At 34.8% G+C, this 18,502-nt stretch overlaps 1 protein-coding gene across 15 annotated transcripts in view; it reads right to left on the bottom strand.

The window, feature by feature from the left end:
- Nucleotides 1–2,712: 2,712 nt before the first annotated feature.
- Nucleotides 2,713–18,502, bottom strand: part of RALB (RAS like proto-oncogene B) — a 103,305-nt gene continuing 87,515 nt past the window's right edge. For all 15 annotated transcript variants that reach the window (XM_072613370.1, XM_072613362.1, XM_072613366.1 and 12 more), the window contains 2 exons: nt 12,750–12,927; nt 2,713–4,388 (listed from right to left, as the gene is read on the bottom strand). In XM_072613370.1, coding sequence (XP_072469471.1) covers nt 4,269–4,388; nt 12,750–12,927 — 298 coding nt within the window. In that variant the 3' untranslated portion in view covers nt 2,713–4,268. The remainder of the gene's footprint in view (nt 4,389–12,749; nt 12,928–18,502) is intronic.

Here is an 18,502-nt window from a genome sequence, read left to right as displayed (position 1 = left end):
AAATATAGTATAACTGAAACTAGTGGCCAAAAATAAGAGAAAGAGATGAACAGCTATATTATGTTAGAGCATGATTTACCATTTGAACTTAAAAAAACCTGTGGGAAACTTTTTTCTGTTCATTTATTCCTACTTAAATAGTGGAAATTAGTAATCTGGTTACAAGTGTATAAAACTGTAAATTGATCAAATCAGCATGATTTTGAAAGTTTCAACAAACAGCTTCTCCAAATGCTCTATAGAAAATTAGAATTAATGAAGGAACTCAAACAGCATGTCAAGTGGTACAACTCAACAATTCCCATGTTCACTTTGCAAAAGTAAATACTGCTTGAGAACAAAATAAAGAATACTGAATGAATATGCAATTTATGCAAAACATACCTCAAGATCTTAAAACAGAAGTCAGTCAAAAATCTCACGTCAAATATGATCAATGTCTATAAAATTATCAACATCAAGAAAATAAGTATTAGATAAATCCTGAAATCAGAGACAACGGGGCACAATCCTTATAAATTTAAATAACTGGAGGGACAAATAAAACAAATATTACGGTACAAATTCATGGGGTGGGGGTAGATAGGGAGGAGCTGATACATTATACATATGAATTCAAATAAGCCTTGCACAAAATTTATGAATAATCTTTAAGGCTAATGTATAACCCTGAACAATTAAGTCACATCACTGTTTCAGGCCTCAATTTTCTCTTCTGCAAAATGAGGAAATTAGACTAGATAATCCAAGTCCTTATATCAAAAACTAAGATTCTATACTCGGGAAATAGCTATACTTTCTCACACGTTCTAGACAATCTCTATTGGCAAGGGGATAAATACTAGGCTCTCTGTTCAACTGTGGCAATTGCTATGGTCCTACAAAATGAAAATTGTTGTAAACTCCTGTGAACTAATCCTTCGATATTACTTTGTAATATCTTAATATGTCCATGTAAGCCAAGTAAGCATCTTCCAAACTCTTAAACACTGGTTTGCAATGAAAAAAAATGTATCTGAAAACATAAAAGCTGAATCTACCTAAGTCTTAGGATACGAGTTGGACATAACTATGAAGTTTTAAGTTTCTACAGCTTATTTTTTTTTACTGTTTTGATTTCCAGTTGAACACAAAATTCATTTGTTTCATGATTTGTCACTTTTAAGTCCTATAATTATAATAATATGCCTGTCAACATGAATGTATAGGAAGAACCTATATCAGATTGCATGCCATGTTGGGGAAGAGGGAGAAGAGGAAGAAGAAGAAAATTTAAAACTCAAAATTTTATGGAACTGAACGTTGAAAATAAAAAATAAATTAATTATAAATAATATAATAACATGCCTTACTGTTTCTTGTTTCTTCCAGTAACACCCCAGTGTGTGTGTGTGTGTGTGTGTGTGTGTGTGTGTGTGTATGTGTGTGTGTGTGTACAACCTTTATATTTCAAGGATATATATGATCTCATCACCATATGTACTCCCTCAAGATCCATATCACAAGAGTATACAAAGATATAAATAGGAAGAATAAGTCTAAATTATATGATACTAAAATCCTTCAGGGGGCTAAAAAATGACTATCTCAAATTTCCAAATAAGGCAAATTTTCTTACTTTTTTTCAAATGAAATTAAATGTCTATATAAATCCTTAATATGAAGACTAAATATCTCTAGTTATTGCTTTTCAGTTAAGTACGATTTTTAAAATACACCAATTACAAATATCAAAAGGAATTTCCACAGTCCTAGTTACAATATCTAGTATTCACAATGCAAATACATCCCAAACCCACTTTTTCTCCAAACCAGTGATGAGATCATATACATAATACAAGCAAAATGTGGGGAAAAGACCAAATCAGAAAATTTAGGAGACCACCTCATAGAATCATAGTTCTAGAGTCTGAAGAGGCTACTCCAACTCCCTTGTTTTACAGCTGAGGAAACACAAGTTCACAAAAGTTGCCCAAGGTCATACAGGAAAGTGTGGGGACTTAAAAGTTGTGCTAATTCACATACTTCCTCATCATTTATTTAGATTCGAGAGATCTCAACAAACATTTTTAAAAGGTGATGCTCAAACTAAATGAAGTTAATCACATTGAAAAACAGTCCAATGAAGGATTCATGCAGATTAAACTGACACCAATATTTGTAATCTTGTTTCCTTTCTCCAATTTTAGAGAGGTAATGCAAATAATAATATTTGTCTGGTAGAGATTCAAGCATGAGAAAATAAATAAAAGGAAGAATATTTTCCTTTTATTCCTTTTCATCTTACCAGCACAGTGCCTTGTATATTGTAGATATACTCAACGGGTATATGCTTATCCTTCATTGCCAAAGAAGACCATGTCATCAGAGAAGTGATGACATAACTTGCACTGGACTTTGTTCTGAGTGAGGGAGGGCTGTGCAGGTCACCAGCCTCACTTCTCCTCCAGAGCCATCTGAATCCAGTGACCAGATATTCATCAGGATAACTGGAAATGACTTGCCTAAGGTCACACAGATATTGAGTGTCAAGTGTCTGGGGTGAGATATGAACTCAGGTCCTCCTCCTGACTCCTGCACTGGTGCTCCATCCACTGCATCACCTAGCTGTCCCATCTTGGACGAGCCCCCCCACCCTACCCTCCACCCCGTACACTCAATAAGGTTTAAATGGATGGTAAGATGTAAAATAAAAAGACCCAAATTCTGCAGTTTTTGTCTGGTTTTTTTATTCCAAAAAAAAAAGTTCATGATTCATTGGGAAGTTATACAAGATGGTTTTCCAAATCAAAATCATAATCTTTACAATTTCTGTAACAATAAAATAGAAAGTGTTTTTCTTTTTTTCTGTTTGGCACCCATACTTGAAGACTCGTTTCTACTGAAAAGAAAAGGTTGCTAACTTTTGACTTTTTTTTAAAAAACCGTATTCTTCTCCCTTCTGGTAAACTGCCATGATTGCTTAACTTACGAATATGGCAGCAGCAACTAGGACAACAACACTTAACCATTTTTCTCCCATCATTAAAAATTTCTTTTTAAATGTTATTATATCTATCAGAGGAAAACTATATGAAAAACTGCAACCAGAGAGAACATGGCAGTGGCCTACCTTCACTCTCCCCATTATTTTTTTGATTTAAATTTAGAATTACTGAGTAATTCTGTGAGAGGTAGCAAAATGTCTGGCACTGGCTCTGGCTTCATGATTTTAGGTTACAACTGTAGCTCATCATTCTTCCAAAGCATTTGCATTAAACTAAAGGTAAAGAAACAATAAGTAGAGCATCAACAACATTTGCTACACACACAGGAATTTATCAGTGCTCTAAGAGAAAAAATAATTTTTACATGATGAGAATTACTTTGGGAATAAAATGGTGTTTGTATATTGTTAATGCCAATTAGCGTGTGAAATTAGCATAAGCATGAAATTTTAAAGTGTATTGTGGAATTTTTATTGATTTGTTTTTTCTTTAATTAAAAAGCTGCAAAAGATGAAGCATAAGAAAGTGTACTTTTTTTTTTTTTAAAGTTCCCACACAATCTTAGGACCCTTAGGGAAGAACCAGACAACAAGGGTAAAAGTAGCCAATGTTTAAAAAAAAAAGCCAGAACAGATGATATTTCATACCTTAAGTGTGTATGAATGAGGTTTATGAACTTCATAATGACTTGACACAACTTAAATTTACATTTTAGCTACTTTTCAGACTCTTCTGGGAAATACTAAGAAAATCTGACTATAAAAGTCACTCAATTTTACTTACGTGATTGAACATAACCAAACCACCTGCTTCGTAATTTAATGATTTTTCTGACTGCCATTAATAAAATGGTAAAGTGTTAGACTACTGTGTGTAGAAGAAAGTCTGGTTTTTCTTCCTCAAACCTAAAGAACAAGAAAATTTTAATGTCTGAATGAAATGGTGATGTTATAAAACTGGAAAAATATCATAAGCTACAATACAGTATTTTTTTAAATTAACACTGGATTACTTTCTGCTTGTGGTACTAAGTTTGTTGTTTTTAAACTTTCAGTTTAAAAAAAATGACAGAAGAGTAGTTCCATTCCAGGGAAAATGGGTCATTTTTTTCTGCCAGTTATTGACTGATTCACAAATCTCTCTTTTTTTCATTGAAAGAAGTAATGCATGAATCAAGTAAAAAGAAAAGACAGTACAAGTAAAGAAATACAGTCTTCCTTTCATGAATCCAGCCCTATGTCCTCAGTGGCAACTGACAGATTTGATCCACCTTCTCAGCAATCACAGTAAACAGCATCTTTCTTTAAAACTCTTCTTATTCTTGCTGCTTTTTTTGCCATTCTTATCTTTGTTTTCTGACATCTTCTTTGCTCTTATTTCTCTCATTAGATCAAAGAATACCTGGAGAAGAATAAAGAGGGGAAAGGAAGGTATTTTACCAAAAGTAATTCTACAAAGCAGCAAAATCAGAATAATGTGCTAAAGCACAAATCAAAACTAAATTGGAAAAAAGTTAAAAATAAACCATGCCAAGAACATAGGACCTAAAGCAAAGAACAAAAATTACTTGAATATAGTTTCCAATTGAATAGATTCATGAAGTTTATATCATGTAAATGATAAAAAAAGAATGGAATGGGGCATTCTTAACTGTTACTAGTAATTTAGCAATCTGTCTTAAAAATAAGCGTGTTGTTATTGTTTTTGTGACGTATAGAAACAAAATGCCATGGCAGAAAGAAGGTAAAACTATTTATAAAATTATCTGAGAAAAGTGACTAAACAGTCCATGTGCTTTGATCCAACAATGCCTCTACTGGGCATATAACCTAAAGGAAGGGCCCATAAAGTTTAATTAAAATATTCATAGCAGCACTTTTTTTTAGAAATAAAAAAATGGAAATATCAGGTACCCATAAACTAAGAAATGGTTGAACAAATTATGGTATATAAATTGTAGGATATTAATAAACCAAATTTAATAAAACAAATGTGAGAAATTCAGAGATACATGGGAAAACATGTATGAACTGATACAGAGCAAAAAAAACAGAACATCTACAACTACAATAATGTAAATGAAAACAAGAACTGAAAGACACCTAAATAATTTTGATTAAATTCTGACCAATGATGAATTCAGAAATGCTGAAACACACTAATACAACTAGCTTTAGAACCCTGGGTAAGTCATTTATTCTCTCTCAGCCTCTGGCAACTCTCCCAGGTTATCTTTTGTGAAGTAGAGGGAATTAATATGAACTTTCTGGAACATTAGAGCAAGGGTAAGAGTTGGTTCTGTGAAATGAGGATATAATAAATTGTTGAAGAACTGGCTACCTCCAATACCACTTACATTCCTCCCAATCTCATAATGCTCTTGGGGGTTTTGTACTACAATGTACAGCTTTATACTTTTGTGAGCTTAAAGGTATTGGAATAATTTTTTGTTATTTTATGCTGACTGTACTATACCTGACTATACCCTGCTTTGAAATTCTCAGGAGCCTGATAATTCTTATTCCAGTGATTACAGCTCCCCCAAAACTGTAAATGTATCATATTGTATATTCTTTTCATTTTTTTTTTTAGTTCTAGTGTTGTTAATATATGTTTTTACTTTAAAATCCAACAGCTTCAAAAATTTATTATATCCTCAATTCACAGGGACAACTTTTACTCTTGCTCTAGTGTTCCAGAAAGTTTGTATAAATTCCACCCCCCACCCAAAAAAAGATAAGGCTGGTAAACATTTTCAGATTTCAAAGGAAAAGGAAACAAATACCTGGGCACGTAGGAGATACAATGGCTAGAGCGTCAGTCCTGAAGTCAGGAACACCTGAGTTCAACTATAACCTTACACACTTCCTAGTTGTGAGACCTTGGACAAGTCATTTATCCCTATTATGAAGCATCCCTTTCTCACAAATTCAATATTCTGAGAAACTGATAGAGATAAATGAAGGTTTTTGATTCCAAAGAATCTTAAAAAAAAACCCAAAATTTAGATGGATACAGTTCCTCAAAAACACAATTTGGATGGATATGCTAGTCCTTACAAGAACCAAAAAAGGATAAAAATATTTTCACTGTTTTATGCACAGGATCAAGAATTGGGAGAAATCTTGAAAATCATCTAATCCAAGCATCTCTTTTTATAGATGATGAAGATGGAGAGGAAATATTAAAGTAATACCAGTAGACATTTTAAACACCATCAAGTAAAATGAATATTTGCTATCTATCCACAGTAGAGTAGATGAATATTCTACATGAAATCACAAAATCGTTCTTATATAAAGCTTACTTTTTAAAAACTATACCAATATGTTACTTTTGAAACTCTCCTGGTCATCTTTTGTTTGCTTTTGTTCATTTTTTTTTTAAATGTTTCACTGACCCTCTTTTTCTTTCTTTCTTCCTTTCGTTTTTTAATACAATTTCTTAGGCTCCTCAGGGAAGAAAAAAACCTTATAACATACAAGCATAGTCAAGCAAAATAAATTTACACATTGGTCATGTCCAAAAATGTATGTCTAATTTTGTACATTGAATCCATCACTTTTCTGTGAGAAGGCAAGCAGCTTTACTTTATCATTAGTCCTCTGAAGTGGTAGCTGGGACATTACAATGATCAAAAGTATTTCAGAGTTGCTTTTTCCTTGCATTGTTATTTTTTTTTACATACATACTGGTTCTGCTCACTTCACTTTTGAATTAGTTCATACAAGACTTCCCAAATGTTCCTGAAACCGCTCCTTTCATCATTCATACACTATAATATAAAATACATTCAAATACCATACAGCTATTTCCCAACTGATGACTAACTACTTAGTTTCCATGTAAAACAAACAGCTATATTTTTATACATACTAATCATTTCCTTTTTTTTCTTTAATCTCTCTGGGGAACAGACCTATTAGTGGTATGATGGGTCAAAGGATATGTGATTTTGGGAGAATAGTTCCAAACTGCTTTCCCGAATGGTTGAATTAATTTACAGATCCACCAAGAGTAATAAGGCTGATTCTCTACAGGCCCTCCAATAACTGATTTTCCTTTTATCTCATCTTTACCAATCTGATGGAAGCCCTAGAGAATTTGTTTTAATTTTCATTTGTCTAATTATTAATGATATAGAGCATTTTTATATAGCTGCTGGTAACTTTTTTCCTTTGAAAATTGTCTGCTTAGGGGGATGGAGGCAAGATGTCAGAATAGAAAGATGCAGCTACTCTACCTCTTCCCCCACAGCCCATAAAATACCCGTAAAAACTCTAAACAAATTCTAGAGCAGCAAAAGCCACAAAACAACAGAGTGAAAGAGATTTCCAACCCAAGGCAGCATGGAAGGCCGACAGGAAAGGTCTATTGCACAGGGCATGGAGCAGAGCACAGCCCAAGGAGCCTAGCCCAGCCTTAGCCACAAGGCACCAGTAGGAACAGCACCGGAGCAGACCTTGGGCCCCAGCAGCAGCTGAAGTTCCCAGATACCTCAACCCACGAATGCCAAAGACAGCTTCAAAGGTGAGTAACAAAGCATCTTCACCTGGGTGAGAAGGAAGCAGGGTCCTTCCCTGGCCCTGGCCCCAGACGGCAGCAGCAGCAGTGTCCATTTTTGGAGTCCTCGGCCTAAATCCCCTAGGCGAATTGAGCAGCCTATCTGGGTGTCAGCCCTGAGTAGCAGCCCTGGGGTGAGGAAGAGTGCTGGTGTGTTGGAGCTGGTGGAAGCTCTGGAAAGGGAATTCTACTTGCAGATCCTGGGCATAAAAATTTTGGTAGCTAGCAGATAAGAGCACAGGTCAGGAGAGGAGTAAACTCCTCTCCCTTGATTGTGTCACTCTGGAGAAACTGAGAACTTACAGGTTCCCAAAGTATGCCTTCCTAGTGACAAAGGATTCAACAGTCAAGTAACTGGCTGGGAAAATGCTCAAAAATGGGGAAAAAATAAGATACAGAAGGTTACTTTCTTAGTGAAAAGGTATTTTCTTCCATCCTTTTGAATGAGGAAGAACCAAGAATACCAAGAGGAAGGCATTAAAAGTCAAGGCTTCTGCATCCAAAATCTCCAAAGCAAATATGCAATGGTCTCAGGCTACAGAAGAATTCAAAAAGGATTTTGAGCATCAAGCAAGAGGGGTGGAGGAAAAAGTGGGAAGAGACATGAGAAAGATGCAAGAAAATCATGAAAAGTGAGTCAACAGCTTGTTAAAGGAGACCCAAAAAAATGCTGAAGAAAACAATACCTTTAAAAATAGACTAACTCAAATGGCAAAAGAGGTCCAAAAAGTCAATGACAAGAAGAATGCTTTAAAAAGCAAAATTAGCTAAATGGAAAAGGAGGTTCAAAACCTCACCGAAGAAAATAGTTCTTTAAAAATTAGAATGGAACAGATGGAAGCTAATGACTTTTTGAGAAACTAAGAAATTACAAAACAAAACCAGAAGAATGAAAAAATAGAAGACAATGTCAAATATCTCACTGGAAAAACAACTGACCTGGAAAACAGATCCAGGAGAGATAATTTAAAAATTATGGGACTACCTGAAAGCCATGATCAAAAAAAGAGCCTAGACATCATCTTTCATGAATTATCAAGGAAAACTACCCTGATATTCTAATCCAGAGTGTAAAATAAATATTGAAAGAATCTATTGGTCACTTCCTGAAAAAGATCCAAAAAGAAAAACTCCTAGGAATATTGCAGCCAAATTCCAGAGTTCCCAGGTCAAGAAGAAAAATACTGCAAGCAGCCAGAAAGAAATAATTCGAGTATTGTGGAAATACAATCAGGATAGCACAAGATCTAACACCTTCTACATTAAGGGACTAAAAGGCTTGGAATATGATATCCCAGAAGTCAAAGGAACTAGGATTAAAACCAAGAATCACCTACCCAGAAAAACTGAGTATAATACTTCAGGGGGAAAAAAGACATTTAATGAAATAGAGAACTTTCAAGCATTCTTGATGAGAAGACCAGAGCTGAACAGAAAATCTGACTTTCAAACACAAGAATCAAGAGAAGCATGAAAAGGTAAACAGGAAAGAGAAATCATAAGGGACTTACTAAAGTGGAACTGTTTACATTCCCACATAATATTTGTATTATTTTGAAACTTTTCTCAGTATTTGGGTAGGTGAAGGGATTATACACACATACACACACACATACACACATATAGACAGGGCACAGGGTGAGTTGAATAGGAAGGGATGATATCTAAAAAAATAAAATGAAGGTGTGAGAGGAATATATTGGGAGGAGAAAGGCAGAAATAGAATGGCGCAAATTATGTTTCATAAAAGAGGCAAGAAAAAGCTTTTTCAATGGAGGGGAAAAGGGGGGAGGTGAGAGGGAAAAAGTGAAGCTTACTCTCATCACATTTTTCTTAAGGAGGGAATAACATGCACACTCAATTTGGTATGAAAATCTATCTTACACTACAGGAAAGTAGGGGAGAAGGGGATAAGTGGAGTGGGGGGATGAAAGAAGGGAGGGCAAATGGGAGGTGGGAGTAATAAGAAGTAATCACTTTTGGGGAGGAACAAAGTCTAAAGAGAGAATAGAATAAATGTGGGACAGGATAGGATGGAGGAAAATATAATTAATCTTTCACAACATGACTATTATGGAAATCTTTAGTAAAACTACACATATATAGCCTACATTGAATTGCTTGCCTTCTCAGTGGGGATGGGTGGGGAGGGACAAAGGGAGACAAGTTGTAACTCAAAGTTTAAGTAATGAATGTTGAGAATTGTTTTTGCATGCATCTGGGAAATAAGAAATACAGGTAATGGGGTACAGAAATCCATCTTGCCCTACAAGAAAAGAGAGAAGATGGGGAGAAGGGAAGGGAGGGGTGTGATAGAAGGGACAGCAGATTGGGAGAAGGGATAATCAGAATGCACGGTGTTTGAAGCTGGGGGAGGGGAGAGATGGGAGAAAATTTGGAACTCAAAATCTTGTGGAAATAAATTGAAAATAAAATAAACTTTAAAAACACACATAAAAAAGAAAACTGCTCATATTTTTTGACCATTTATCTAATGGGGAATAGATATTATTCTTATATATTTGAGTATGTATATATATGCTCTTATATATTTGAATCTGTTCCTTATATAACCTGGATATCAGACTTTGTCAGAGAAACTTGCTACAAAGATCTTTTTTAAACCAGTTAACCATTGCCCTCCTAATTCATCTATTTTATGGAAAAACTTTTTAATTTTATGCAAACAAAATTGTTCATTTTGTCTTCTGTGATTCCTTCTTTCCCTTGCTTGGTTAGGAATTCTCCTCCTATTCAAAGCTGCAAAAAATATTTCTGTCTGTTCCTGTAATTTAAATGTAATATAACATTTACAGTTAATGTATTATTTGGAACTTATCTTGGTATTCAGTGAGAAAACTAGTCTAAGACAATTTTCTGCCATAGTGCTTTCAAGATTTCCTATCAGTTTTATAGTTAGGCTTTGTCATACTAGCTGAGATTTTTAGGTTTAGTTAACACTATGTTACTATGTTCATTTGCTTCTGTATTTTGTGTTGTTGATTTGTTCCACTGACCAACTTTTCTGCTTTTTAATCAGTAGCAAATAGTTTTTTCATGACTGTTGTTTTCATGACTGGTGTTCAGACCTAGTACACTATTAAGTTTCCTTCCTTCCCATCTTTATTTTCCTTTAGATTCTTGACTTTTTGTAACCTAGACAAAATGTAATTTCTTGTAGCTTTATAATTTTTTGGCAATTTGATTGCTCTGGCATTGAACAAATAAAGTTACGTAGTATTGTCATTTTTATTATATGACATGACCTAACATGAACAATTAATATTTTTCCAATTGTTTAGATCTGTTTTTATTTTTTTTAAAGAGTGTTCTTTAGTTATGTTCAAAGAATTCCATAAATAGTAATTAGAAAATCTAAACCAAGTCATATGACTCTAAGTTTGGTGTTCTTTCCATTACACAGTTTTCCTTCCTTCTCGTACCCCTAAGAATATATTTCTCTATTGCACAGGATTCCATGCACAGATATGTTAGTAGTGTCAAACAATAAAGAGATTCTCCCCAATAGATAACCTAAACCTAAAGAAGTTTTATTATCAAACGTACTCTTTATTATAAAATTGCTACCTAAAAGAGCCAATAATTAACAAATATATCATCAGCTGTGAATTACAAATACTAAAACATGCATTTCAGGTTATTTTTGTTCTAGCAACAGAGAAAGGATGACTCAATTGAAACAGATGACACAAACAGTTGTCAGCTGTCTTGAAAAACAGCTCTCTTTCACGTAAATTGTTTATAAGTGAAAACAATATTACTATCCAAGATCCTGCTTGTTCTGGTTTGACAGGTAAAGCTTGTCCAAGAGGGATGTGGACAGAAACATATTCATCAGTGATTTCATACTGAGAAAGCCTTCATTATTTGCTTAAAAGAAAGTCAATATCTGATATTTGTTATTATGATTATCTCTAAGATTATGGATCACTTAATTTCAAAGGAAGCAGAGGTCTGGAAGTACACAACTACTAACATAAAGAATGAAATGAAATAGACTTTTAAACAATGTTACATCTGGTTATGTTTCACAATGATACATTCTTAACTAAAGAAGGCATTTCCTAACAGAAGTTCCCCCAAATCCCCAAAACTCATAGAGTCCATCACCTTTAATATTGAATCTCTTGCAACACTATTCCTCAGAATTCTTCCTATATTTGGTTCAGAATACTCGGCTATATTGTGTAATGCTCTTCTCTTTTCATAGTGAAGATGATTCTTTTCTCCAAATGAAAAAAATTCATACAAACGTATGGAAAACCCTGAGCCAGGTCCAGATGCCAATAAAACTAATATAAAGAGATTAATAACTCTGTAATTGCTAAGTGATATGCTGAATCTGAAAAACAAGACCATGCAAAACGATGGCAGAGGGAAAAATATATCTATTTGGTTTTTATTTTGTTTTGTTTTTCTGGATACACTGACTTTATAAAATCATATCTGTTCTTTTAAAAAAAAAATACTCTTTAAGAGAAATCCCTGGTACCTAATTTTTCCTTCCTTCCCTGCTCCCCTTTCCTAACTTAATTTTCATGTCAACATCACCATCCTGGATGTCCTCACAAAAATTTCAGCTATCCAAAAGAGAAAAAAGATTTAAATAATTTAAGCCTTAAGAATGAATATTGTTTAGAGATCAAGTTATCAAGAGATAGCTTTAGTGCTTTTTGGTACTGAAGGGTAAGAGAATTGAAATACCTAAGTTCAATGAAAACCAAACCAGGCTAATTGGCTAATATTTTGTTAGTAATGTTTGCTTGTTCCTCTGTGAAGTGGACTGAATGAATTAACCCTGCGCCTTATTAGCAATAAGAGATCAAAACAAGAAGCACTTAATGGCTATCTCTCCCTCATTCAACAAGCTTCCCCCAGAACATATTGATTACTTAAATCTTTACTTCAAACAACTATGTAAAAATTCAATATTCTTTGAATGAATGAAAACTTTTGAGTTAACTGTTTTCTGATGTTTTAACAGGAAAAAAGAAACCCCAACATTTCCTATAGTACTGATTTAGTAACAAAATACTCAAATTAAGCAACTTGAATACTTAGAAAATCCCAGTGATTTTGTTTTAATTTCTGTAAGTTTCTTTATAACCATAAAGTTAAGAATGATAAACATATCCTTATTTCTTATATCATCTTAAAAGAAAAAGAGAAATTCTATACCTTGTCTACATTGGCTCGAGTTTTCGCAGATGTCTCTACATACTGGACACCCCACTCTTCTGCTTTACTTCTGGACTCTTCAATGGGTACCTGTCTTCGCTCTTCCAAGTCAGATTTGTTTCCCACCACAAGCAAAGGGATTTTATCTTCTTCGGCCTTAACACGCAGAATCTGTTCCCTGATGCATTACATCAAAAATAAAAGAGTTGACAAGACTAGCATGTCATATGAGTAGTGACAGAAGCAACAATATAAAGCCTTAGAAATAACTAAGACTTCACAATGGCAAAACAAAAAGTTTCTGAAGAAGTCACATTCCAAACACTGCATTTTGAGCATAATTTAGATCAGATTAAAAGAGCAAGCAGCATCCCCGCAAATAAATAAATACTTAAAAGTCTCTGGAATGGAAGGGGAGCTCAGCACTGCCTCAAGGTGAAGCTTGATGGCAGTCCTGCACTGCTTGTTGAGGCACTTGACTTGGAGCCAGCAGACTGAGGCACAAAGTTCTTCCAAGCTCAGGGGCAACTGCCAGTATCAAAGCGGGAGGCAGTCTCCTTCCAACATGTACTTGGGTAAAGCTCTTCCCTTTTGTCCCCAACCAATTTTGCCATATAGTAATCTTCATATTCATAAATAGTTCATTTTTCTTAAGTTCAGATACACAATGTAGCTCAAATATAAAATGGCAATATTATAAAGGTCACTCCTGACTCTCATCAGTTAGATACATATACAATGAACAATTTTATATGCTTTTATGTTTTTGTATGTATATTTTGACATATTTAACATTTGAATGATGAGGGATTTTTAAGGTATAAGGTCCTAATCACTCAGTATCTTATGTGTATATGGGTAAGCTATTTCAAAAAGTCCTATCAACATTATTTATCATACTTCTACAAGACACTAAGCACAACAGTAAAGACGAAATCACAGAATTTCATATCAATTTTCAAACTCAAAGTATTTATTCAGACTGAAAACAAAATGAAAAGGTAAACTAAATTAAGATACAACTGTCAAAGGCACCACCATTTTTGTAGTCACAAATGTTTACAACCTCAGCATCATCACTGACTCCTCACTCTAACTCATCCCATATAAACAACGAGTTCTTTCTCCACAACATCTCTCCTATGTGTCCCCTTCTCTTCATTCACAGAAGCAACACCTTAGTTCTCAAACCCTCATCAATCTCTTACATGGACTACTAGCTTCCTAATTGAGTCTTCCTGCTTCAATCCTCTCCCCTCTTCCAATCCATCCTCCACATAGCTGGCAAAGTGATGTTCCTAAAGCATAGATTAGACCACAGCATCCCTACTATTCTAACTCCAGAGGTTCTCTATCACCTCTAAGATAAAATATAAATTTTTGTTTGGAATTTAAAGCTCTTTACAACTTGACCGTACCTATCTTTCCAGTCTTCTTATGTATTATTCCCATGTATGCACTCTACGTACTCAAGTCATACTGATGGACTTGTTGTTCTTCATCCATCATGCTCCGTCTCCCATGCTCATACTTCTGCTACTCCACAAGCTTACAATTTTCCCTTCCCATCTTCTCCTCAACCAATCCCTGGCTTAGAAATACTCCAAGTTAAGGTTCAACAAATCTTGGCCAGGTGTACACAAAAATGTGGGAAGTTCCTGAGTGGCAATTCTGGGGTTGGGCAATTCCAAAGGTGAGACAATTACAACCCCCTCTCCTTAAGGATGGCACATGAAGCTCCAAGTTCTGTTTCTGCAATCCTAGAAATGAAGTATCTTCAGGGTCAGGTAAGTAGACATGATGAAAGAAATCTGAGCAGAGGACACATTATAGGGAAGCACAGGATAAAGTGTGAGAAGATGTGGATAGGGTTTAGGACATGTATGGAATGGAACCTCTTACACAGGAATGGGCAGAGAAAAATACCATTGCTCATTAGGGGAAGGTGAAAGAATCTGAAGTGTTATTAGGCCTGAGGAAATAGGAGGTGAACTGCTGTTACACTAATTTTTCTCAATGAATATCATAAAATGAATTATAGAAAAACATCTGAGAAATTTGAAAATGAAAAACAATTCAACTTCATTATTAGAAAGAAAAATGTGTTTGCCTCCTAAATTTGGGGGATAGCTCCTAGACTCTAAGCAAAGCACATTTTGTCTTCTTCATGCCCTCAATTTTACAAATTAGTTGTTTAAAGGAAAAAAAGTAGAATTTGAAAAAGATACATAATAACTATAATAATATAAATGAAAACACTGGGAAAAAGTCAACTAAACTCAAGTTAATTGCAGTGACTAACCTTGGTCTAAACAAAAAGGTAATAAAACATATTTCTTATCTTGGGAAAGAGGTGTGGGGGGAGGAGGAAGGTTCTAAGGATACAAAATGATGCATTTATTGTCAGATGCACACATTGTACTGATGAGTTTTGCTTAACTGTTTTTCTTTGTTACAAGGAAGGTTCAACAGAAAATAGTTTTGTTGTAAAAACAAGACATCAATACATTTTTAAAAATTAATACAGCTATAATATACCACGCTTTATCTCCTAGAAACCAAATTTTTTCTATTTTAAGAACATTGAGAATTTAATGAGGCAAGAAAAGAGTTGGCCTCAAAGTCAGAATGAGCTGGTTTTAAGTCCTTCCTCAGATACTTAGCTTCTCAGTAGCCCAGGCAACTTTTTCAAGACTATGTGTTATAGAATAGTTGCCAGTCTACACTGGGGGAGAAAAGTTTCCTCAATGGAACACCCTACAGCAGGGAAGTCACAGGTCCAGACCAAAACAAAAGCAGTATCAATAGAAAAAAAAAAATTAAAGGTTAACCAAGATACTGTAACTGGGTGCTGGGCACGGAGAAGCCTGAAAGGGATTCCCACCTCTATTTCTGGACACAACATTTAGAAAATAAATATATAAATGCATATCTTGTGGGGTTTTCCATTTGTATGTAATACCTTATGAGGCGTGAAACATATAATAATAATAAATAAATCAAAGTGTATCTTTTCACACAGTCTATTAAAAGCACATGAAATCAAATCTTCAGAGATCAGAAAAAGAAGAACAAATAGGTGTTCGCAATTTACCTCAACAGCTGTTATCTCAAACGTTTCAAGGGTACAGTCATTCAAACTCAAAATCTTCATGTCAACCTCAGCTCCTCATTCTCACTGACCCTACATATCTAATCAATTACCAAATCTTGTTGCTTCCCCTTCACAACATCTTTCACACACATCCTGTTCTCTCCACTCATCAACCTCAACCTTAATTCAGACCCTCCAACTCTTGTGTGGGCAAATACCTATTAGCCTTCTAACTGGTTTCCCTGCCCTAAATTTCTCCCCACTCCAATCCTGCACAATTGCCGATGTGATTTTCTGAAGTGTAAATCTGACCATGTCACCATCTCCCTACTCAAAGGAATCAATTAATTTCCTATTAAACTCCTTTGGTTAGCATTTAAAGTCCTTCATAATCCAATCTCTTCTTCTCTTTTCAGTCTTACTACACTTTATTCCTCTATACATATTCTAGGATCTAGCTACATTGGTCTTCTTGCTGTTCCTTGAAGATGACACTCCATCTCCCACCTCCAGACTTTTTCACTGACTATCTATACCCCACGCCTGGGATACTCTTGGCTTCCTTTTTAAGATAACTCAAATCTCAGATTATACAGGATGCTTTTCTTGGTTCCTCTTGCTAATACCGTTTTTTTCCTTTCAATTTACTTTTTGCCTACTCTGTAGACATCTTGTCCTTGCCTAGTTAATTACATGTTGCTTCCCCCGTTAAAATTAGAAATAGAATCCTCTTCCTTGAGGACAAGAACTACTGGGTTGTTTTTTTTTTTTTTTGAGGGGGGAGCTTTCTTTGTATCCTTATCGATTAGCATAGTGCCCAATATATAGTAAACGCTTAATAAATGTTAGAAATTGGCTGAAATGGGGTCACTCTCAAGTATACTATAAAAAAGAGACTTTATTACAGGTTGAAAACACTTATCACCCACGAAAACTACAAGAAGATGGCAATTTCTGGTTAGTTTCAAAGGATCAGGTGGAGAGGCACGCCCCATTCTATCTCATCTCTTCCAACAGACTGTCCCCTCTGTCACCTCTATTCTATCAGTTATTTTCAATTTCCATCTACATACTGGGTCATCTTCTATTGCCTCCAAATATGCCCATGTCTCTCCCCCTCCTCCATCTTAAAAAAAAAAAAACAAACCCCTTTACAGGAATATAATAGCATGCCCAGCTTATTTTTTAAAAGTAAAGAGTAGCCTTAGAGTCACTGCCTTCACCAACTGATCTCCACTCATCTCTATTCAATCACAAAAATGGCCAGTTCTGGCATATGTGGTCAACGTTTATATAGTGCTTTGTTCACAATAATACAGTGCAGCAGACAGTACAGTATTATCTCCATCTTATATATGAAGAAACCGTCACTCCAAGGGGTTAAGTGATTTGCCCTTGGACATAAAATGAGTTCTGGAACTAAGAATCCAGCACAGGTACAAAACACTTTCCACCTTTCAGAGCCATCCTTTATTTTAAGGCTCCCTTGTACACGATCACAAAATTCTCAAGATGAAACACAGACATAGAGCCACTAAAGAACAACAACACCACTTTTGTGCTAGCCTTGCTAGAAAGGGTAAGGGTGACATAATCTTTCTCCTGAGGATAAATGTACTGCATTTCCTTTAGTTAAACCATGGAACAAGAGGAAACAAAAGACTAGAAAAAAGAGTAAGATGTTCACATCTTTTGTGTCTTTTGCGGAGGTATAAAAAATGAGAAAGTCTGCATCCTTCCAAAAAGTGAAAATAATTATGAGTACATTTGCTATGAGTACATTTGAGATCTATAAGGAACAGAAGTAGCAAAGGAAATTCCTGAAGAGGGACTTCTAAGAACCTAATTATACTACAATCTTATGCTAGCCTCTTTTCTTTAGGAGGAAAGAGAGTCCCTCACATTACTAGAATATGTGCACAGTTGTATGGAATTATATATCATGTTAAAAGATAATATACTTTAAAGAATCAAAACTATACAATGGAAGAACTGAGATACTTCTTTTGTTACCTTCCACTCATATTTTCCTATTTACCTTTATTCCACCTCTGAGGGATCCCTGGCTCAATGACGCTTCCTTCCAAATCTTGGCACAAAAAAAATTAGCTTCCTCATTTTCACCCCTTGTTGGTCACCTGACTCTCTGACCAGAACTTGCTAAGAAAGGAAAAGAAAATACCAGGTGTTTTGTCTGGTTGTTAAACTCTCCTTGAGATTAAGACACTTTAAGTTTATTTCTATTGACTGGGTAACTGCTTACGAGAAGCAAAGATAAAAATATTTAATTCCCCAAGAGAAATGGGGAATTTTAATTGAAGGAAGAATCAAGGAAAACTGTGTCTCAAAGATCCTATTTCTTTGCAATAGAAGATTAGCAACTGAAAGTATTTTAATTTTTTGTTTAAAACACCTTGAAAATGTATAATTAGTGCAGTATATTTATTCTACTCCAAAGTTAAAAGAAATTAAAATTCTTAATTTGGCAAGCTTTATAGGTCAAAGGCAAATCTTTTCTTCCCTCATCAGTGTCCTACATAAACAAACCTAAAAATAAATCAATGCATATTTTCCACTGAAATTTTAAAACAAGTGTCACGTTAATCATTCACTATTTCTTAGAAGCTATCCAAATATATAATCACCAATTATTGCATGT

The sequence above is a fragment of the Notamacropus eugenii genome, chromosome 5 (assembly GCF_028372415.1).
Source record: "Notamacropus eugenii isolate mMacEug1 chromosome 5, mMacEug1.pri_v2, whole genome shotgun sequence".
Taxonomy (NCBI): domain Eukaryota; kingdom Metazoa; phylum Chordata; class Mammalia; order Diprotodontia; family Macropodidae; genus Notamacropus; species Notamacropus eugenii.
The sequence above is the reverse complement of the archived record's forward strand: the minus strand, read 5'-3'. Positions and strand labels throughout refer to the sequence as shown.